This window comes from Oreochromis niloticus, linkage group LG4 (genome assembly GCF_001858045.2).
Source record: "Oreochromis niloticus isolate F11D_XX linkage group LG4, O_niloticus_UMD_NMBU, whole genome shotgun sequence".
Taxonomy (NCBI): domain Eukaryota; kingdom Metazoa; phylum Chordata; class Actinopteri; order Cichliformes; family Cichlidae; genus Oreochromis; species Oreochromis niloticus.
Genome location: NC_031969.2, coordinates 17,599,552 through 17,622,480, shown reverse-complemented (window position 1 = coordinate 17,622,480; position 22,929 = coordinate 17,599,552). Strand labels below are relative to the sequence as shown.

The following is a 22,929-nucleotide window of genomic DNA, read 5'->3' as shown; positions in this document are numbered from 1 at the left end:
CTTACTTCTTACGCAAACTAAGAAAATGAAGATCACAGACTAAAATTTTACCTGGTCAAACAGGTAGACAGTGACATCATCAAAGAAAGACACGGCTCTTTTGGAGTTATCCGCACCGAACCTTGCAGGAAACGGGGAAGATGATGCTCCGATGTTCAGAGACGTGGGTTTTAACAAGCTCTTCAGGTTCTTCGCCCTACTGTCGTCCGAGATTACAACTGGCACCGGGTGCACGGTTTCATCCTCGCTTTCTGAGCTAGAGCTGTGCAGCTGGTACGCACGCATGTCGTCATCTGAGTCGTCGCTGTTCTCGTCCTCCTCGTCTGCATCTACACCATCTTCTTGCCCATCTAAACCCGACCCATCCCGCCTCCCCAGGTAACGCCCCTCCACATCCGGCTCCTTTATTTTATGACCATCACTGGTGTCGGTTCTGGTGAGTTTAGCGTGAACTACACTCTCTGTTGCTGGCTTAGCTGGGGCAATAGAAGGAAGTATTGAGGTTTCTAGACCTTCAGAGGGGTCCAGGTGATCAGTAAATGCGGTGTCCTTGAAAACCTCTGGTTTATTTCCATCTTCATTGGAGCTGCTGGTAGACTCGACCACCTGGTTTTCACCATTTTCTGTGATATCTGAATCTGCTACTGAACCCATCTCCTTAACATCCTTGGCTTGTGATTCAGCAGGTAGAGAAAATAAAGAGTCAATATCTTTTTCCTTGTAAGCCTCCAGTGGAGGAGCTCCAGAAGCCTCGGGAACCTCGTCAGTAGAGTTCCTCAGCCACGTGTCTTCAACAGAACCACCTGCAGTTATTTCTTCAGACTTCTTTTCAGGTTCTGATTCATTGTCAGAAAAGTATGCAGAGTCTCTGTAATTACTTCCCATAATTGGTTCCTCGGGAGGACCTTCATTATCTGGCTGATCTCCCTCACTGGGATCTTCACTGTGAGTATCTGGCACACCCTCTACTTCGGAGATTATGATTTTCGGTGGAACCAGACTTGCCGCAGTTGTGAGCTCTTCTGTCTCCTCTTCTTCTTTGGTAACACTCAAGCCATTTTTTACAGGAGAGGAATCTTGGACATTTGGCTGAGAGTTCCACTCAGGAGACTCCAGGTTCTCAGTCTCATAACCACTGTCTGATATCCTGTATGGAGGTTGGAGTTTGTGTTGAGCAATTTGAGCATTCAGTTCATCTCCTTGCTCTCCAAGCCTGTGTATGTCAAGTGAGTCTAAGGAGTCTGGTGTTTCAGCAAAGTTCTCTACGGTTGGAACAGTGGTGGACATACTGTCTTCCAATAAACTGTCCTGGCTGATCTGGTCCAAAGATGGACCCGACACCAGGAGAGAAGCTCTGTCATGAGAATGCCCATTGGTATCCATAAATGATTCTTCATGATCAGACAGAGTGGTTTCCATTTCTATATCTGCATCCTCAATTAGGTCACTCAACAAATCATTACTTGTTATGTCTTCACTGTGTCCATTATCTGAAGGTAATACTTGAGCTGGCAGGGGTTCAGGCATTTTATTTTCTATGGGCTGAGCATCGTCCTTTGAGGTTCCAAGGTCATCTTCAAGGCTGGGAATTTTGGCATCTGTGCACAAAGAATCTGTATTGGCACTGTCAGATATTGCAGTGGTGTGGTCATCAGTGTGGCTGATGAGAACCTCAAACCTCTCTGAGGTAGAATCAAAACCAGAGTCTACACCTCTGTTTGAGGATTGCAACAGACCAAGGTCTTCTGTGGAAGAACTATTTCTAGCTGGCAGCTGGTTGCTTGTGTCATCTTCTGTGACCACTGTAATGGAAGGCACCAGTGTCTCATTTTCTAGAGACTGACAAAACTCCCCCAAACTGTTACTTGGAGAGTCTAGAAGTTCGTGTCTTGAGGATGTGCTACTTGCTGCCGATTTAAAATAAGTGTCTGCTGTGTTTAAGCTGCCTAACGAGTCAAGCTTATCCCAAGAATTCATTTTGAATGCTTCCTCTGGTTCGTGGGCTAAACCAGGTAAAAGAAAATTTGGTTGTGGGCTTGAGAAACTAGAACCCTCCTTCATTAGGGTTTGATCTTTAAGAAACATAAAATTATCTGCTAGTTTTTGAGTACTCAAAAGACTTTTTCCATTTATGTTTTCATCCTTTGCTTCCACAGAATTCCCCACCTGAGTGGGTTCCCCTAAAAAAGCATCCCCATAGCTTCCATCTCTATTCACTGCTTCACCCTCTAAAGTTCCCCCTTCAAGGAAAGGGTTTCCGCTGCGCTCTGGAAGCTCCATAAAATTCTGCCTCCAGGAAGGCGAGTCTTCTTGTTTTGACCCGTCTTCTGTGAAAATGTTGGTGTGGTATGGACTGTCATTTTCAAGAGACGACCAGATGTGGCTGTCTGGTAAATATGAATCCTTTGAGTCAATACTTTGGTGGAAAAAGTCAGCATCTGTGCTTGACTCATCTAGCCGCACATCTTGGAGCACAACAAAATCTTGCCCGCTTGAACCAAAGCCCATATCTGGTTCTCTATTTCCGTCCTCCCCAACAGTGCTCTCCCCTTGCTCTTCTAGTTGGATATAATATTCATTCCCATTAGATGGCTTTTGAGCATCAAACACTGGTAAGATCCCAGGAAATCCTGGAGTGTTCCCACTTTCTCCTCCTGCTGCGCTGGTTGAAGGATCAGGGAAATGAGCCTGAATATCTTCACTGGAAACAGGAAAGAACATGCTGTGGTAGTTTAGTGTTGTGTCTACGCCTGAACGTCCATGGTTACCATCATAGTGGTCATGCTTAGCCGCTTCCCAAACATACTCAAAGCTGAGACCTTTGCTTGTTTCAGTCACAGTCAGAATTTCATCTATTTCTTGTCTCAGGGCATCATCAGCAAACTGTTCCAAGATTGGGAAGGAGGAATGGCTAACAGTGGTCTGCCGCATAGTGGGGTTAGGCTTCAGTGCATCCCAGCGTTGCTCGAAATCTTCTTCTATGTCCTTCTGCCCTTGCATACGCAGATAGATGAGCAGACGGTGTACTTCCTCTGCTGTGGCCCGCTTGTCTGGAGACAGCCAACAGAACTGCAAAACTTCATACCTACAGTTACAGGAAAAAAATAAAAAATTAGACACTTTATATTGCGAACAGCTTAATTATTTTAGCAATGCAATTAGTTTTAAATTAAAATTTTTTAATGCAAGCTGCTTAAATATCCATCTTCCAGGGACTCACCATCTATCAGAGTAGGGAAGTTCCAGTTGTGGCTTGAACAACTTGACTTGTTGCTCCTTGATCACATGGTTGAGAACTTCTCGGTCAGACAGATGTGGGTACGGCTGAGCAGCATTCTCAAAGAGCTCCCATAATGTGACCCCCAATGCCCTACAGACAATTGAGGATTAAAAAAAAAAAGTTGTACTAGAAGGATAAGTAATACATATGTGCCACAGGTATCTGCTTTAGATTTCTGAAACTAGATGAATTTTCTATAAGGTACCAGACAATGTAACTTCAGTAACTTTACACAGTCAACTATTGTCTATAGGTAGTTATTTACCAGTTTCACACAAAATTGGTAAAACCCCTCGATTTTCGTAGCGCCGTGTTGAGTTGCTAAAGTAGCTAAAGACAACTTAATCTCACAGTGAAAGCTTATCATGTTTGGACTGTGCTTCACAAATCCCTACACAAAACGTGCACTGCTTATGTGTCCAGGGTAAAAGATACGCTCTGCTACACACTATCCATACATTCACCAGACACTTGCTAGTACCTGGTTTGACCCCCTTTTGCCCTCAGAAGTACAATCAATCAACTACATCAGTTCAACAAGGTGTTGGAAACATTCCTCATAAAGTTTGGTCATATTGACATGACAGCATCACACAGTTGCTGCAGATTTGTCGGCTGCACATCCATGATGCAAATCTCCTGATCCTCCACATCCCAAAGGTGCACTATTAGGATCTGGTGACCATGGAGGCCAATTGAGTACAGTGAACTCACTGTCAAGTTCGAGAAATCAGTTTAAGATGATTCAAGCTTTGTGACACATGTTATCCTGCTGGAAGCAGCCATCATAATATTGGTACACTGTGGTCATAAACGGATGGAGATGGTCAACAACAATACTGAGGTAGACTACAGCCTTTAAACAATACTTGGTTGGCACACAAAGTGTTCCAAAAATATCCCTGACACCATTACACCACCTTGATCTTTGATACAAGTCAGGATGGATGCAGAGACATTTCCACCAGATTCATGCAGTGTGGTCTTGTGCTGCTGTAGTCCTGCTTCAAAGTTCAATGTGGTGTGTATTCAGAAAGGCTCACCCGAATACCTCGGTTGTCATGAGTGGTTATTTAAATTATTGTTGCCTTCCAATATTTTCTCTTTTTTTTTTTTAGAACATTCTTTGTAAACACTAGAGAAGACTGTGTGGGAAAATCAGCAGTTTCCAAAATACTCAGACCAGATCATCTGGCACCAACAAACATACCATGTTCAAGGTCACTTTCTTCCCGATTCTGATGCTCGGTTGGAACTTGGTCAAGACAACTTGTTGTTTCATCATGTCTACATGACTAAATGCATTGTGCTGTTGCCATGTGATTGGCTGATTAGATAATTGCCTTAAACAATACTGTTGGGAAGGATCTGTTGGGAAGGAAGTATTATTTTTTGTTATTTTTATTATTCCCATGTATTATTTTATTAATTCTATTTTTATTATTTTGTTATTACTGTTATTACTGTCATTACTGTTGCATCATAAACATATAGCAAGTATTGATACAAGAGGGATTGATATTGCATTCGGATGTTCAAACATATTGGTATCATATTAGTCTTTATTACAGGTTCAGAAAGAACCACTTTAAACTGTGGAGTCGAATCTATAATGTTTGTATGCAGACTGCAGGGTGAAAGAAAAGGCCCCACGTAGAGTAACTCCAAAATGAGACAGGAAGTTATAGGCTTTTGAAGTTACATGCTTTTGCAGGAAGTGAAACCAAAACCAGAGTTTGGATGATGCTATTATCATCTTTTATGCATTTATATGTCTGATTAAGCTTTGATTAAGTTTTAAGTAGTTGTAGTAGATTGAAATATTTGTTTTATACATTTTACATAGAAGTTAAGATCATCACAACACAGGATGGCCTCAGCCTGGTTGCCTAAGTTGGGGTCAACTAAGGTTCAGAGAGCAGATGCACACTCTGTGCACGCACAGACACACATACACACACACACTGTTAGGGTGTAGGTGAAAGTTGACTGATGAAGCAGTAGATGCACGATGCGAGAGCTGAGCTGGCTTACGGGAAACCACCGGGGAGAAGATGGAAGCCAGTGTACTTTTAATTGTGCCTTAAGTTGTCGAATAGAACATTTGTGGTTTTGAAGCTGATGTATGTGATGACGCAATGAGGGGGCGTCACTAAATATACTCTGATGCATATAAAACTGTATTTTGATGTTAGGAGGATGAGATTGTGGGGCTGTCTGCTTACAGAGTCCGCTCATTCTCCCACGCGTGTCATTTCATTAAAATCATCGTCTTTACCCTTTGGACCAGTGTGGTTACTTGCATTCCTCCTGTGTTTCCTTCCCTATATTTTTGAACCTTAACAATACCTAATAAAGTGGTTGGAAATTGTATATGCTGTAGATTCAGTGTAGCTGTGGGATTACATAATAAATATTAACTTTCTCTTTACCCAAGGAAACATTTAGAATGTCAACATAGTTGTATTCAGTGGCAAATTAGGTACTTGGGTAATAGACTTAGTTTTTAATGCAACCTTTATTCAACAAAGAAAATATAACTTGAGATAAAAAAAACAAGTCATTTGTAAGATTGTCCTGACTAAGACAGGCAGTAGTAACTGTGCAGTCATGGAGGGGCTCAAAAGAATATTGTGAGGAGAGATGTAAAGTTGGTGAACTGTCAGGATTGTTGTTTTGCTGAACATTAGCAAAACTGTAAGTAATCATTTACTATGATACTTTACTTTGTTGTATTTCAAAAATAAATCATGTATATTTGAGCTATAGTGTATTTGGCTCTACTTAGAATACCTGTTATAACACATTAATACAGTTATTTGGGAGACTAAATCGGGAGTTTTAAAAGGCTGCTTTTTAAAAAACAGATCCAGGTTAACTCCTCTAATGACAGCAAGTCAGCCTGGATGTGTGAGTCAGTTTTTGAAATGCCCCTCTAGTGTCAGTGCAGGGCTGAAATCTGGTACATACCACACATTGCTTGGCTTGGTCTGTTCCATAGTAATTACACCACCATGGCGCTCGCCTACCAACTCAGGGCGCTCGCCTACCAACTCAGGGGCCAACCAACGAAGGGGTGCATACACATCATCCTCTGTGATGATGTAATCCTCCTATGGTAGCACAGTTTAAAAACAATCTGTTACACAATTATTTCCAAGAAATACTGCAGAAATATGACCTAAACAAAATGTTTATTAGCTCTCATTGAGGTGGTTCACTCTTGCACTGCCTCCCCCTTTCTTTACAGAAATAGATCGAGTGGGTGACCTTATATCATGAGTATTAAATTCAGACAGCCAAACTGACAGACCAGCAGTATTAAAGGAATGCAGCAGACAGAGCTTCCTGGCATATGCAGCATGTCATGTTACATGAGAGGACAGTATTAATTCTTCAGTGAAATATATCGTTGATCAAAGGAAACACGTACAGCCTCTGATAAAGTCTGTTTATTTTCAGTCTGTTCATTTGCAGCTGGTTGCACAAGCACTGACTTCAGCCAAAAAACATGGCCAGACTTAAACATAAATAAAACTGACTTGCATTTAAACAGTGCTTGCCTACTTACTGACCACGCAAATCACTTCATGCGTATTCATCCATTCATATAATGCTTTATTCTTTGCACTTTTAACACTTTTATGCATCGCACTTAAGGTTTCTTCTTACTTTATATCTGCAGGGTCCAATGCCATAGTCTCCCACTTTGACTGTGAGGTCTGCAGTCAGGTAGCAGTTCCTCAGTGCTAGATCACTACAGGAGCATAAACACAGACATCGGCATTACATTCTGAGTGGTGAAGACATTCAAGACAAATTCACAATTGCTACAGCATTCACAGATTTGGAAGAAAGCCCGAGGCCATCACTAATGAAATTATTTAGCTTATTCGGTTTTGTTTAGCCTATGCCGGCATTACCATTTAGAAGTATAAAAAAGGAGTGTGCAAAACGATCAACAAGAATCAAGTGAGGAAAGTCTGGCAAAGATCACAAAACACTTAAACATCTACAGTAAATTAGAACAGGGGCCTTCTTATTTTATCTGTCTTTCACACTGCAACAAGCTGTGGGGACTATTCCTGACTGTGCATCCAGCAGCAGGATATGATTTCTGGAGGGAAACACAGACTGTGCAGACTTTTTGTTAGTCTGCCAGGGGAGGGCGTCACAAGCTCTTGAGACTCTGTCTGCTCATTAAACAGCCATATGGTAGTTCATTCACACTGACTAAAGAGACAGGCTTTGGTTTCCCTCTAGCCCTGCAGCATTCCCTGTCCACAAGCTCCAAGTCCTTTTTACCCACCCAATGACAAACCCTGCTGACACAAGTATTCTTGCATGCACATGGCCCAGCTACTGTCAGACCCACTGAAACCCCTGTAAGATAAATGGAGCTGTATTTTAAACTCTCCTGTCCCCTGTCCTCTGCTGCTGGCTGACAGCCCAACATACAGTAACACAGCAGTGAGGAAGCAAGTCCAATATCTTAACCCTACAAGGTTAATGCATGCCACAGCAGTGATCGCTTCCATACCATACCATCCATACAGACACTTGCGCAATTTGGTATCACGGTTGCCAGCAGACAAAGCAACATAACTAATATGTCTTTGTATTGAACTGTCATTGTTAATACAGAAAGAAAAATATAATCTAGTAACCTAATCCAGTCAATAAATGCAGAGTCCAACAACAACTGACAAAGATCTTTTATAGAAAATGCATTAAAATAACTTTGCTCCCCACTCTCCAAAAAACAAAATATCAGATGCAATGTAAATGCAACAGCAAATAAAACCTGCAGTCAAAGATAGCACTGTAACTGTTAAGGCAAAGGGTATTTGATCCTTTAGGACGCTTCGACTAACACAGGAGGAAAACATAGCATAATACGCCCCAGATTACAGGAAAATAAACAGTGTAAGCTGTGAGATAGAAACCTTACCTACCTTACTATACAATATAAAGTATTTTAAGATGATCACTGCTGTGATTTGGCACTGGATTAAATTACATTTTTCCTCTTTTATATTATAAAAAGGACACATTAGCAAAAAAAAAACCCTTTTGTAAGTAGAATAATACAATCAAAATCCTGGTAAACCCTAATGAAAAACCACAAAAATGTCTTATAATGGCTTAAACACCCCTGTCCATGTGTTCCTATTGGGAATCTATTCATGGCACACAGTACAGTATGCAATTTATTCTGTAACGGGTCCAATTTCACCCTTGCATTACGAAGCTGAGGTTTCAGCTTTGGATACGGCGTGTACAGCACATGGTACTGCTCCATAACCATCCTCTCTGTCATTTCTGCCAGCATGTGTCTGTGTGCAGTGTTGTTCAGTTGGTGGTACTTTCTTTTTTTTTTTTTAATAAATATTCTGCGGTTAAAAGTGCCACAGAAACATTTTTACGATTGAATAAATTAGTTCACATGAGAACAGGCTTGTAGAACTCTAGTTGAGTAGTAACAAGGATTAAAACACAACGCCCAATATGAGGCTATCCACTTACAGGCAAAAAGCAGAATCATCATATCCCTTTGGCAGCGGACAGCTGACACTGTGGCAATGCATGGGAGCTGTGTAATTGGAACCCCCTGAGCTTATTCTGAGCAAATAGAGCTGATGAGCTGAGCATCGTATGTTCCCCAAGTTCCCAACACCCCTTGTACCCCTTCTGGCTGGCAGCCAGACGTCCAGTACAGACAGGGGTGAAAATGAAATGCAGCCTTCTCTGCTGTGCACACCATTTTTGGAAACCACTGGTACTCCTTAGAGTGGCTGGGCAGTCAGCACAAAAGTAAAACTATTAGTTGACCTTTGTCTTTATAATAATATTATGCAATGCTAATGACTAAGTACTCGCCAAGAGATACTTGGTGGTACGTACCTAGTAAAATGTATCTATAAAATAAACATTAAAAAGAATAAGAGCACATACTTTGTGTGATTTTAGTATATTGGGATTTCAGAATAAACATTTTAGTCAAGTACATTCATTAAATAAAAATCACCAACATCTTTTTTAACATTAAAATACAACTGGAGCACACAATTTGATTATACAGTCAATACAATGCTTTTCTGTCTAGCTGTCAGTGACCACTAGACAGAAAAGCATTTCCCGAAACACCAACTGTATTGAGTGGAAGGAAAAGCACAACGTTTAGCTTAGTGGATCAAAACTGAGAGTTAGCTAAAAGTGTTGCAGCTCTGAAGTGCTACCTGTGCAGGAAGTTGTGTTTGTGAAGGTGAGTGACACCAGCAGCAATTTCACAGGCCATCCTCTGCAGCTGCAGCAACTCAGCATTTCTGAACATCCAATCCTGCTGAGAAAGATAGCCACGCAAATCCCCCTGCAGAGGCACACACAGATAAACACATTAGCTCATTAGTATCAGGAATAAACATTCAACAAATGCAGCAGAACCTCGTATGTATTCTAGCAATGGGAAGAATTTATCAAGTGGCAATAATTAAATGCAATGTGGAGACATTGCCACACAGGGGAGGCAGAGTCCCCTTCTTCCTGACTTCTCAGCACTTCTCACTGCTGACATGTGAGAAAAACAAATAAGGGTAAGGCAGTTTAATGAGTAGTGCTGTGTCACAGGTATATGCGTATAAAAGAATCCAGCTCAGACCAGGGAAATAAATTTGCCTGATGGGGTTCAGACTGAAGTCCCCTCTAAACAATAAACACAGACATGAACCTGATAGAGGACACAAAATGCTGTAAGTTATCAGAGTGACAGTCCTGCAGGGGTCTTTGTGATGGAGCTGGATCTCAGATGAGTGCAGTTTCAAAACACAGTCAACGGGGAGTTGCTGTGAACACTTTAACCAAAACTTTTCAGTCTGTTTAAAACTAGAGTTAGTAGTGTATTTTATTACTACCTGTAATTTATTGCCGTTTACTTGTATTTGCTTAATTGTTTACTACATGTTTGAGGTGTGAAATAAACCGCAATGGAGTTTGTAAACAAAATATGGGTGTGTGTGTTTGGAGGATGTGTTTGTGCGGGGGGGCCTGGCAAAAAAAGCTTGGGAACCACTGCACTAGATGATGAACTATGTGAGCAAAGGTTTTTCTGAATGAACCCTGTTACAAACATCCTTTAGCAGAGGTGGCCATCAAAGAGTAACAGCAGAGTAGAGCCTGACTAATTTATTGGTAGGACAATCTTAGTGGCTAATTTTAGCCACTCCCCAATCTATTTGTATTTATAACTGCAGATAACTGAAAGTTTTAAAAGCGAAGACAAGTCAGGCAAAAAAAAAAAAAACTTTCAACCATTCAAAAGAGGCGATCTGCAACTTTCTTATTTTTGAACTGTATTGTTATAGAATTTTAGTAAAGACCAAAGATTGTTAGTTTACTCAGTTCTCATTAAGTTTCACTGCAAAAAGTCATGAACTAGTGATTCTGACAAATCAAACTGTCAGGAGAACTGATGTAGATTAAACGAATGTTTCTTTTAAAAATAATGCCAGTGTATTTATAATCCACTGATAATGCTAATAATGCTTTAATAAAAATGTCAAATCCCATGCATTTACTGAGCATGCAAGTCTGTGTGTGTGTTTACAAAGGGTTTACTTTTCCTTGAGCCATTTCAGTGCAAGCAGCTTAGATCAGTCATCTTATGTAAGCACTATTTGTTTGCTTATTCCACACAAACACATACACACAGACAGACAGAGACAGACACATAGCTCTGAGAAGGGGTGTTCACTGAAGAGCTATATTCAATATATGGTAAGTGATACTGCGTGCCTATCTTTATGTGAAGCAGGTGATTAAGTTTGGGTTCATGGGGATCCAGCGTTGTTAATGAAATGACATTCACTGTGAAAGGCCAAAACAATTAAGTCTGGTGTCTAGCCTGTTTTTAACAAGGATATGTAAAGGTTCCAACACAGATTCGTGCCTAACTCAGTAATCACACGATCAAATTAACAGTGGTGGGGAAAAGAAAAAAAAAAAGAAGCTATTTTGAGTGCTTTCTACTGCTGAATTCTGCGACTGGATATTAGAATCAGAGCAGGCCAAGGATAGGCACCTTTGTTAAATCAGTTTAAGTTTAAAAAATAAGTGATTTTCAATAAAAGCAGTCGTGAGAAAGGGCAACAACAAGATAACCTTGCTCACGGGGTGATGGTGTAACTTCTTTACAGTATTACAAAGAGAAAAAGCAATCACAGCGACTGCTGTTGTAACAGTTAAAAAGGACAAAGGTGAATTTTGAAATCCAAAAAGAAGAACTGCCACTTGTCTGAGACCTTGAACTAGAAAAGGGCCCAACAAACATCTTGGCCAATCACTAGGCAGAAAATCCACGCATATGAAGCTTTCACTAACACTTCAGTATGTGACATTCAGCGGCCCATGTACCAGTTGCTGGATGTATTTTGATGTCTAAAATGCTTTCAGTCAGGATTACTGGCATGGGTGATACAAAACATAAAAACCGCCATCAATCAAAAGCCTGCCAGAGGGAACGTCACAGTACATTGGCTTTTTGGGATTCACCTTGTCCGCTGGGCAGCTGCAGTGTCACATTTCATGTTTCGACATCTAGCAGATGATTGACACGGCCTCAAGTAGGAAGACGCCATCGGCAAGACATCTCTTACTTTACATGCAACACAAGCACTTCGACACTTGTTTCTTTATGAAGCAAGTGTCAGCGGCTAATTTTGCTCATCTTGCTTACATAGCTTATCACACTGATAAAACGGAAACGTATCCTGTATAAAGACGAGACCCGAACCGTACTTGGATAAAGGCCTCAAAACTTTTATCCAGCAAGGGATAGTGAGCATACACATCACTCAGTCGTGCTACCCTCACACATTATCGCCTTCAACAAACAGGACCTGCTCTTCATCATGCCATCCTCCCTAATAGCTTGCACGCATTCATAATAAGTCATTCACCTTGACTCACTTCCATGTCCTGTCAGAGCCATTACGAGAGTTGGCTGGGAAAGACCACAATGCCAGGTCATCTGCCAGGTCTGGGCAGCTGACAATACCCCAGTCTAGTGAGGTTACGCAATCCCTGGCAAGATAAGTTGAACTGGACACTGAGGGACATGTCAGAGAACTGGGAAAAAAGGAGAAAGTTGCTCCAAGCAGTGTTACCTTACCCCTTACCTGGGTACAAACTCTACATTTACAGACAGGCCTAACATTATCAACATTAAAATTAAAAATATATATATATAAAAATATATCTGTTTTTCTCCAACACAACTTCAAAGTCAAAGTCAAGGTTTGTCCTGCTACATAAATCAAAGAGAAATGACAGGGTGGTTTATATTTTTAGACAGCACTCTTGGCTTTTTGCATTCATCAGCATACACCCATAGGTTTCTTTAGGAAGAGCTTAGTTTACTGTACTCAACAGCCGCTAACACACACACAAGGTGCCAGCAATAAAAATGCACAAACACAGCAACTGGTGGATCTGACACCAGAGGAGCGTAAATGGAGCCTGTTGCTTTGCTGGGCGAGGTGGGAATGTGAGAGGTCCCTAGCTTAGAGTAACTATGTAACTCGGGCCAGAGAAGGAGGAGGCAGGAGAAGAGAGCTTTCCCTCAGTCAGAACTCAACCCATCCAGAATAAATAAAGGAGAAGAGTGAATAAATCAGCTGCCATAATGTAGTCTGAGTGACTTCATTATGATTAGATCATTCATTTCCTTGGCTTTGAGTGGACGGTTTGGGCTTTTTAAGTAATTATTTTTATTTTTTGGGTTTAAACCATTATATTTACCATTTATAAATGAAAGCTGGCAACAACTTAACTTATTCAACAACATATACGTATTATCTTAAGTTTAAAACATAGCAAAAAAATTATCTTCAATAATCATTTGGTAAAGTAATGAGCGCATGAACTCTCCAGCTTGGTATAGTGCTGATGCTGAGCAGGTAGACAAATGTCTGCCTGATGTCTGCTGCCACTTTAGGGGGAAGCATGAAAAAAATAGTGCACCACAATCAAAACTACCGGCTGCAGAAGAAACCGAGATCAAAGTGTACAACAAATGTCTTTATATTGCAGTAACATAAATTAATTACAACCATCCACAGCAGCCACTGTCTGTGCTTCTTTGCTGTTTAACATGTTTCCAACCAGTCAGCATTCAATCAGCCAGAGGTAATGCTCCACTGGCTTGCTGGAGGAGTGCACAAAATAGTGTCTCCATACCCTCTGTGTCAGGTGAATTTGACATAGGCACATTTGTATTGGCAGAGAGCTCTGCAAACAAACCCTTACAGAGCACCATACACTGGCCTTCAGCAGTTACCACCACCATAAAAAGTGCATGCTGACGAGGTAATTAAGGTATGATAATGAGCCATAAAATGTGTAGTTTAGGGATGTGCGCGACTAGTCACTTACACGTCTAATCGTCACCGTTGTCACTAGTTGGTACCAGATGTAATAGTCGTTTAAGCCATTTGTTCAAATTGTAATTGATCTCCAATGCCAATAAATTATTGTGTCCTAAATGTTATACAGTCATCTGCCATCGTTGTTGAGAAATACTATAAATATGTTAATCTTGGCCTGATCTTTATTTTAAAACTACTAGAATGAGATCGTAGATACAAGCGGCGGAACTCAGCTTTCTCCAAAACGTGGATGGGCTCTCCCTTAGCGATACTGTAAGGAGTTCAGTCATTCAGGAGGGGCTCAGAGTAGAGCCACTACTCCTACACATCGAAAGGAGCCAGTTTGAGCCGGTTAGTTTATTTTAAGTGTTTTTCGTCTTTCTTATCTGTTTGGAGTATAAAATGCATTTAAGCTAATGATTCATTATTGAAGAATATGGATTTTTTTGACAATGCCCATTAAATTAAATTTACATTAATATCTGAGTTTCTTAGTGTTAGAACAATCTGTTAGGCGACTAAGAAATTAGTTGCCAGGAATATCCCTGATATAGTTATCCAAATCACAAGTGCAATGTCTCATATCGCAGAAAAAAAAAGCTCCGTTTGCCAAGTTCATAATAGTGTATCTATCTGGTCTTATCACTCCAGAGTAGGTCTGGTGACTAAAGACACACCTAGACCGGGTAGTCTCACTACTATATTTAGGGGCTGACGTTGCTAAGAACCAGTTTCTTGCCAAATTTGAGCATCTCTCACATACCACAAGTTGATAGACAGTTTTTAAGGAGTACTATCTTTTAAATACCTGTGTATGAGCTAATTCTCAAACTCCTCAATTTCCTCAATGAATACAAATTTCTAGGTGAGTGGTAGCTAAAACAACAAGTAGCACAGCCACCTCACAATCACTGAAAACTCTTGGACAAGGACTGTAGATGGTAGATTGACAACAGACTAATTTAATTCCCATGTACATGTGGTATTATTGACATAATACTTGTACTGGTGTAGTTTGAAAAGCATGTAGTTACTTACCATTTCACAGTACTCAAAAACCAGCAGGAAGGGAATCGCCTCAACACACTGTCCGAGACAGTGGAGTATGTTTGGATGCTGCAGAACTCTGAAAACCAAATTGACATAACAGGTCATTGATTTGATGACCATCAGGTTACCAAAAAAGTTGAAAATAAGCAAACTATACATTGCAGTTACTGATGCATTATGTAAGAGGAAAGATGCTCCGGGTGCAGTAAAATAAACAGTCTTTGATAAGTTGACGACCCTAACCTTAACCTTCTGAAAAACAATAACAGCCCTCTGCAAATGGGGTGCTCTCAAAGAGAGAAACATCAGCTTTTACCTGTATGGATCCCCTTGCTGCAGGAAGTCATTCTGCTCCTTGGCACTTGCATTAGCTTTCAACTCCTTGACCACCACTCTTGTCCCTGGGTCTGTGTAGATATCACTCAACAGGACCTATTAATATAACAGAAAGAACACCTCATGCTAAACAAAAAGAAAACAAAGATTCATCACCACCACCCAAGTCTAGATGTTTTTTTCTAAGATTTCAAGGAGTACCACTAACTGCAGAGAAAAAGAAAAGGATTTGATTAAAAGAGGAAAAGTGTCAATTTTTCCTTGACAGGTAAGGATTACTTGACGCAATATACTATACATTATTTTACCTTAAAAAATGATTAAATCACAAGTGACAGCTTTCCCTCTTGTTAAATTCATTTTTCAGATGAGTATTTAGCTCTTTGTCTTTTGTGCGGATGCAATTTTGTGAAGAAGGTAATTAAAGAAAAACTATCTTACCTGGCCAAACCAGCCGTTGCCGATCTCTTGGATGTAGCTCAGACTGTGGCGCGCGATCTGGAAGCCTGTTGATCCCTCTGTGACATCAAATACCCCTCACTGTTATTAAGACTGCCTCAACCGACGCATCACAAGTTACATCTGAACCACTTAATAAAACAACAACTTCAAAATAGAAAACACTACAGTGAAATTAAACTGAGAAATTGTGTTGTCACATAGTTGAGTCAGAGATGCTCTTCTTAACAAACTATCTGAAATATTTATTTCTTTAACTTAACCTTTATTTATACAGGTAGTCCCATTAAGGCTCAATGTCTCATTTACAAGAGAAACCTGTTTCAGACAAACACATTAAATACATTAAGTTACTAACTAGTTGAACATACCGTGTGTGGATATGAACAAGTATTTCATAGTCACTGTTTATGGGTACTAGGTATGACGTTTTCATTAAAAAATATGTGACAACTTTTTTAAGATACACCCTTCTATCCCTGTACTGTTCTCAAATTTATGTGAACTGTTGTGACACAGTGATCACATTTGCCAAAGAAATCCCATTTTTGTTGAGTTTTTTCCACAGAGAGTTCCACAGAGAACGTTTTGGGGTAGTAATATTTCTACCCTCAATATTTATTTAATGGTGGGGACCAAACAGTTTACAGGTGGATTTCCACCACCTCTGGTGTTAATAGAACATTTTTTACTACAAAGTGCAAACAAACATATTTTAATGGACAACCGTATTTTATGACATAAGATAAGCACACAAAATTAAGGAAATTTGTGTTTGGTCATTTCTTTGTTCTAACTACCGTTGGAAGGCCTGTTTATTTCTGCTTAAATGGTGTCAAATTTGTAAGGAAAATGCATTTGTGGGTTGAGCAGCAGAGTTGAGTACTGCTGTTGTGGCTGTGTATCATTCGTCCACAAGCTACTGAGGCCCCTGTTTGTTAGACAAATAAATTGTTAAATTATAAACTGTCTTGTTTCTTCAGACTTCAATCATCCAGTCCAGTAAACTAAACCAAACAACAATCAATATCAGAACAAACAGTCCGGCAAACAAACTCAACTCTGCTGCTCAACCCACAAATGCATTTTCCTTGTGGCACTATTTAAGGGAAATGACCAGGCTTTCCAACACTATAAGACTTATTGCCTAGAAGCATTGTTACAACAAAGAAAAAATGGAAGATACACACATTTCCTTAGTGTTTGTGCCAAGTTTATTTATACAGCATGATTCTGTGAATGTGTATGTATCAGACCTGTGATGCGGGCAGGAGGTTGTAGGTGTGGCGGGCCAGGCAGGGGCACAGGAGACACGGCAAGGGTATAGACCTCAGCTGGGGACTGCATAGAAGGGGTGTCCTCTGCTGGCGGAGTGAAGTCGATCTCATCATCAAAGTGATCTTCAAACTCCTAGGTCCACACAAACATGTGCCATGTATAAATTTGTTGACGGCATGACAACCACCCCCCCCCCCCCCCCCCCCCAAAAAAAAACAAACAAAAAATGCTGACTCTCTTTTAGACTAAATTTACACACAGCCCATTACATTACATATTCACCCACTGTGTTTTCATCAAGTCAAGTCTGCATGAAGGAAATGAAGGAAATGAAACTCACTTGTGTCTGGCTACCTGCCTGCCAAAACTCTCACCTTGAAGTTGATCTCCCTTTCCTTGCAGCAGGTCACACAGTTCACTAGCACCACCACCAAGGACACAATCACCATCAAAGACACCACCAGGGACAGGTAGATAGAGACAGACAAAGTGTCCCCTGTGCCTTCACCTGAAATGACAAAAACAGAAAGAAAATGTGCTGAATCATTCACATCTATCTCTGGGATTCAAAAATAAATTAGAAGGGAATAAAGAAGAAACATGACAGCTGTGTTAAGTTAGCATAAGTGTGTTTGACAGCAGTACAACACATGAGAAGTGTACCAGTACTTCTAAATCCACCCACAACAAAGGTACATTAGAGCTTGACAACAAAAATAAACTGCACGGTGCACTACACTGCAACCTCTTCATATCATTACTGTCTTTCTCTTGCAACTCCACTGCAGTGAGAAGAAAAAACAATCTGTACCATTGTGCATGGCATACATTAATAAGTGATTCACCACTTCTCCCAACATGTTGTGGCAATAAGTGTGACTTCTCAGATGACCTCTATCCCTTATCAGGTATTCAGAGAAGTAGTTGTGGGGGTGTCTGCTGGCCAATTACCAGCTGATAGTGCAACAGTCGTGACAGCGGGTGTAGATCTGCTCAAGTGAGGATGCTGCTGGCCCAGCAGTTCAAGTGTCAGGGCTGACAGCAGCCTCACAACCCACCCACTGTGCTGCTCAGCTGCAGCTCACTCACTATACTAATGCCAAACCACATGAGCCTCGGATTTAGTTAACTTAGTGCAACATCTATGCACAAAACGGTATAAGCTGATACTACAGGAGACAAAAGGATGACGGAGGGCACTATATACGGCATGTATGTGCAGGGCTGTGCATTATCAAATTTGAACTGCAATTACAATTTTAGCTTCCATGGATTAATAAAAAGAAACATCAAGATAAACAGATTATTGAGACTGATTCTGTTTTGCTGTAATGGGATTATTTCACCTTTCAGCAAGTCTAAATTTGTTTAAGTATATTCAAGTGAATTATGAATAAATTATATATGGAAAACTACTTAAATGAAAAGCTATGTTCCTTTAATTTAAAATCTAATAAGCTGTAGTTAACCCGGGCCCTGACTGATCTGGAAATCTGATGACCTGCATGTCTGATTTCGCAAAGTTGAAGTCCTTTTCATGCCAGATGCCCTTCCTTATACAAATCCAGGGTTGGGCCTGGCAATAACAGTACACTGGTTTCACCGGTCTGTAAGCTGGATTTCCAATGTCTGTGCATATATATGTTTAAAAAAAAAAGAAAGACAAAGCTGACCAAAATAACTTTGATATTTGCCCCGGTTTAGCCTTAACAACAGGCTACAAAAACTGATGGGAACTCAATCGGTGCCTCAGCACTACAAGTAGGAGACACCATGTGTTGCTATTTACCATTCATAATTATGTATTAGGTGTTTCTCGCCAACCACCTATCACCTATATTTGTCCAACCAACCAATTCTCATTGCTGTTTGTAAGGTTGGACAAGCTGCTAGACAACATAACGCCACCTACAAAAATGGCACTACTCTTTGTATTTCAAGAACACCTGTATGTTCACTGCATTTCTGCCAAAAGCTCATTCTTTTGTTATGGTGTGCATGACTCATACCTGCCTTATTTCCAACATGTCACTGCTCATTTCTAACTGTTCCTTTGAATGGTATGACTACTGGTCACTGCATTTCTTGTCTTACTGCCAATGCCAGTGAACAGTCAGAAGAAATTAAATTCAATCTCTCTCACTTGCAGCTTGAATCATCTTTTATGGATGACAACTGACAATTTGTTTCATTATGAGGTAACAAATTCACTCAATTCTAATGCATTTATTTTTATAACTTTAACGTAATCACAGCCATCTACATTATACCTCAATGTGGCCTGTGAGAGTTGAGAGCAGTGGGAATTTGTGCGAGACACTTCTTCCTAGCCTCCCGTCAATGTTTATTCAGCGTCCCACTGGTTGCGGCTTGTCAGGTACATTCTGTCTGCTAGAAGGACAGTATACACCTACTGAGTCTCCTTCTGGCTACAAAATTTCTGACAGATGAAATTGGGTGACTAATACATCCAGATGACAAACTCACATCTAGGTGTCTCAGGCTTTCACACCAACATGTGAGTATGATTGCAACACATACCTGAACCAATTTGGAATAAATGAAAAATCAGACTTTAGCTAGCTCATCTACATAGTAAAAAATAATTAGTAGGTACACTGCTTTCAGAACTCTCTCAATTTTCTATAGCAGAGATTCAGCAAGTTGCTGGAAACATGCATAATGGACATTTGCAGATTCTGCATATATGGAATGTTGTGACATTAACAATCTGTACCCTAAGTATACGCTACATCATAGGTTACAAAAGGTTCATCTGGCTATATCACCCACCCCTACAGACATTTAAACAACATAGCACTATAGTGAACGACTTCAGGTGCTATCTGACTTGACTGCAGGTCAGTTACCACAGTAAAAACAAATGTAAGTCAAAGGCGAAATCCAACATCCAATCCAGCACATTTTCAGGTTAAACATTTCACACTGCATTCTGTTTTAAAATTTGAACTGTAAACATGGGCCCAATTTTGGGAGGAAATTAGGTTGAACAGGTGTCACAGTTCATGTGCATGTTTAGAATGTCAGAGGATTTCACAAACATGAAACTGTGATCTACCCTTGCTCCGTCAGCATGGAAACTGTTGTAATTATTAGCTGTTTTTGACACATCAATTTTATGCTCAGGCAGTATGACACAAGAAACTGAAAATAAATATAACTGTGAATGAAATTCTGGAATTCTGGTGTTCTTCCTCAATGAAACACCAAGGGTAATCAACAGAATGATGATTTAAACCACTAACACCTATCACACTCTTCATTTGAGATTATATTTATTTACCAAGAGAAAGGTTTGTTCCTGTTTCTCTGACTGTGTGAGTATTTAGTTTGCACATAACTCTCTTGAAAAAAAAAATCAGAAAACAAATTTGGGTGCCATATCATTTCTTAGTTGGCAGGTTTGCAACTTCAGGTAAAACAGTGGTAAGTAACAAATTATTTCGTTGAAATAAAGGCAAGAGCTTGGCACACGAGGCTGTACAGCAGTCTAAGTATTTAGTAAATTCTAATCCGAGATGAGGGAGGGGGGTATATCCACGCAGCATAGGTCGTCAGAGAGTGGAGAAGATGGAGCAGCAATCCCTCCAACTCCCTGAGGAATATTAGATATGATCCAGAGTGTCAGCCATGATTGAGATTCATTTCATGTCTGCCACAGAACACCAAGCAGTCACTGACAGAAATAGAAAAGATGGCTTAATATGTTCTCTTTACTTATGATCATAATGAAAGTCCTTCATGCACTCTGCTTCCTTTCACTAATGTCTGAATGCCTAATGTTTTCCCTGCTGGGCAGAAAATATTGAACTAAAACCCCAAAACTGGTGCAGGTAAACTGAATTCTGTGGCCTCTTTCACTGAGAGCTGTGCACAGTTACAATTTGAATCCCCAGTGACAGATATCATGAAGATCTTTGTAAGTCAGTGATAGTTGATGATATATTATGATGCAAATAAATTAGCAACAACAGCAAGGCCACCATTATGAAGTGCTGTTTCTAAAGGATTACTTCCACAAACCTCTTCTCTGTGCTTAAGACTGCAACAGAGAAACTGTATCCAGTAAAATATTGATGAGAGGAGAAATTAAAGATTAAATAGCTCTGTAGCGTATTGGACCAGTGAATGTAGCTATAAATGGCATGTGTACTTACAGCTGTTAAATGTAAGGGTTCTTTACCTTGCAATTATCATCACCATTAACAGAACAATGAAGAGGGATTGTTAAGTCTTAAATGCCCAACCAGACTGCAGCTTTTTAACAATCAAAAATGTTAAGTGAATAAAACAAGAATTAAATATAATGTTTTCTTATAAACACATGCAACTCATACCTATAAGCAAACTCTATATGTAATGCCCGAGATAAATGATTCATATTATATAAAACTAAAGGCTTTTAAGTCCGTTTATGCAATAGCAATGTCAAGATTGATATTCTTATGTGAAAAGCAAATGACCCATTAACAAGGCAAGTAAAGGCAAAAACCTGACCCAGACAATTCTGGCTGAGGATTCCCTGCCAAAAAGGCATGATTTTAAAAAGGTGAACAGATGCACATCACTGCATGGTTTAGGCCAACATCCCTAAAAATTATATGAATCCACTGAATGCATTTTTGTGCTGTTACTGTGTCAGCCTTCAAACCAGTCATCCGTACTGCCCCCCAGATGAGAATCTTGTACTGAGAGTGTTTTCTTACTGGGGTTTTCCACAATGCCGAAGTAAATATGTTTCAGAGGGAATTCAAAGTAGCTTTGCCCTATATTTACTTTTCTCAAACCACACAGCAAGCCATTACTATAAAATCTGGATCTAAAAAAAGACAATCCAATTCTTAAGGGTTTTAGAATATTCTCTAGACCAGCAATGACCTCTAACAACTTTAAAGCAAAACCAAGCTAATGATAAGCTTGAACTTAACAGCCCTGTTTCAGTCGGCACTAAATTATGTCACATCCGGCTATTTTTCAGCCAATGCCTCTTTCTATTTAAATTACAGCAATTAAAATGAGTAGTGGGATAAATCATTGGAACAAATGGCTTTAATAACTCCAAAGCTCACAACAATCCTGTGAAAAACATTCAGCTGTAATTGCGGGCAGCTTTTTGACACAAATACCCACTGCCTGGTTCAGCAAAGCAACACGGTTCCAGGCAGTGCAGGGCTCCCAGAGAGGCTACAGCAGCAGCCAGATACAAAAAAACAGGAGCTGGGTCACGGCAGCGCTACATGGGATCAGTTCTCCTCCATTAGGCTTTATTTGAGTCATAGGTTCATATTATGACTTGGCAGGCCCCACCAAATGACTCAACTGGTTTTTGGGACCAATACGGCAGGGAGCTGCCACCTCCTATTTCAGTTAAACTGCATATTTCAGCAGGCATTCAGGGAGAGGAGGAGTTGACCCATTTTTTACAGATTTCACCCACCGACCGGTGTGCACAACAGTGGATGTCTACTTTTAGTTACACACAAAATGGCAAATGGCACTGTGGCTAAAAGCTTTGGGTTAGTTTAAGGTTCTTCAGTCTGAGAATATCATGAATCAAATGAAAAAACAGAGGCACCTAAAATAGGCTAATACTTATCTCTGTCTGGTTAGTGACAAAACTAAATTTGATTTTCACCATTTAGAAACTAAACAACTGCTAAAGGATAAACTCGCTTATTACAAGCATCTCCAACAGCCTGTAGTGGTAGTCACTGAGCAGAGTAGTGAAAGGTTAATGACTTATAGACTAACCAAACAAATATCACCTGGCTATGCCCTACAATTTAAACATTGACATTTTGGTTAAAGCTTAACAACCTATTTTTACCCCTGTTTGTCATGTGTAAATGGAATGTCCCTTGCAGATTGGCAAGCCCAAGTCATATTCATAAGAATAATCTCATTAACAATCAGAAACTTAAAGTCAAAACTTTGAACAATCAAATAATCAAGAATTATTATATCATGTGTACACACAGGTATAAGTAGACTAGGAAAATGGACCAAAGGACAGGTTGCTGTGTAATAAAATAATAAAAATATGGACTATATTTCATCTTACACTGTACTTTCCTGTGCTCTTCG

General features: G+C 40.1%; 1 protein-coding gene across 1 annotated transcript in view; it reads right to left on the bottom strand.

The window, feature by feature from the left end:
• Window positions 1-22,929, bottom strand: part of lmtk2 (lemur tyrosine kinase 2) — a 29,145-nt gene that overhangs the window by 3,266 nt on the left and 2,950 nt on the right. Inside the window, exons 2-11 of the mRNA XM_005457759.4 lie at window positions 17,199-17,332; window positions 16,803-16,956; window positions 15,529-15,605; window positions 15,068-15,183; window positions 14,740-14,827; window positions 9,520-9,650; window positions 6,953-7,037; window positions 6,251-6,393; window positions 3,221-3,370; window positions 52-3,085 (exon numbers count right to left, since the gene is read on the bottom strand). Of these exons, the coding sequence (XP_005457816.2) occupies window positions 52-3,085; window positions 3,221-3,370; window positions 6,251-6,393; window positions 6,953-7,037; window positions 9,520-9,650; window positions 14,740-14,827; window positions 15,068-15,183; window positions 15,529-15,605; window positions 16,803-16,956; window positions 17,199-17,332 (4,112 nt within the window). The remainder of the gene's footprint in view (window positions 1-51; window positions 3,086-3,220; window positions 3,371-6,250; window positions 6,394-6,952; window positions 7,038-9,519; window positions 9,651-14,739; window positions 14,828-15,067; window positions 15,184-15,528; window positions 15,606-16,802; window positions 16,957-17,198; window positions 17,333-22,929) is intronic.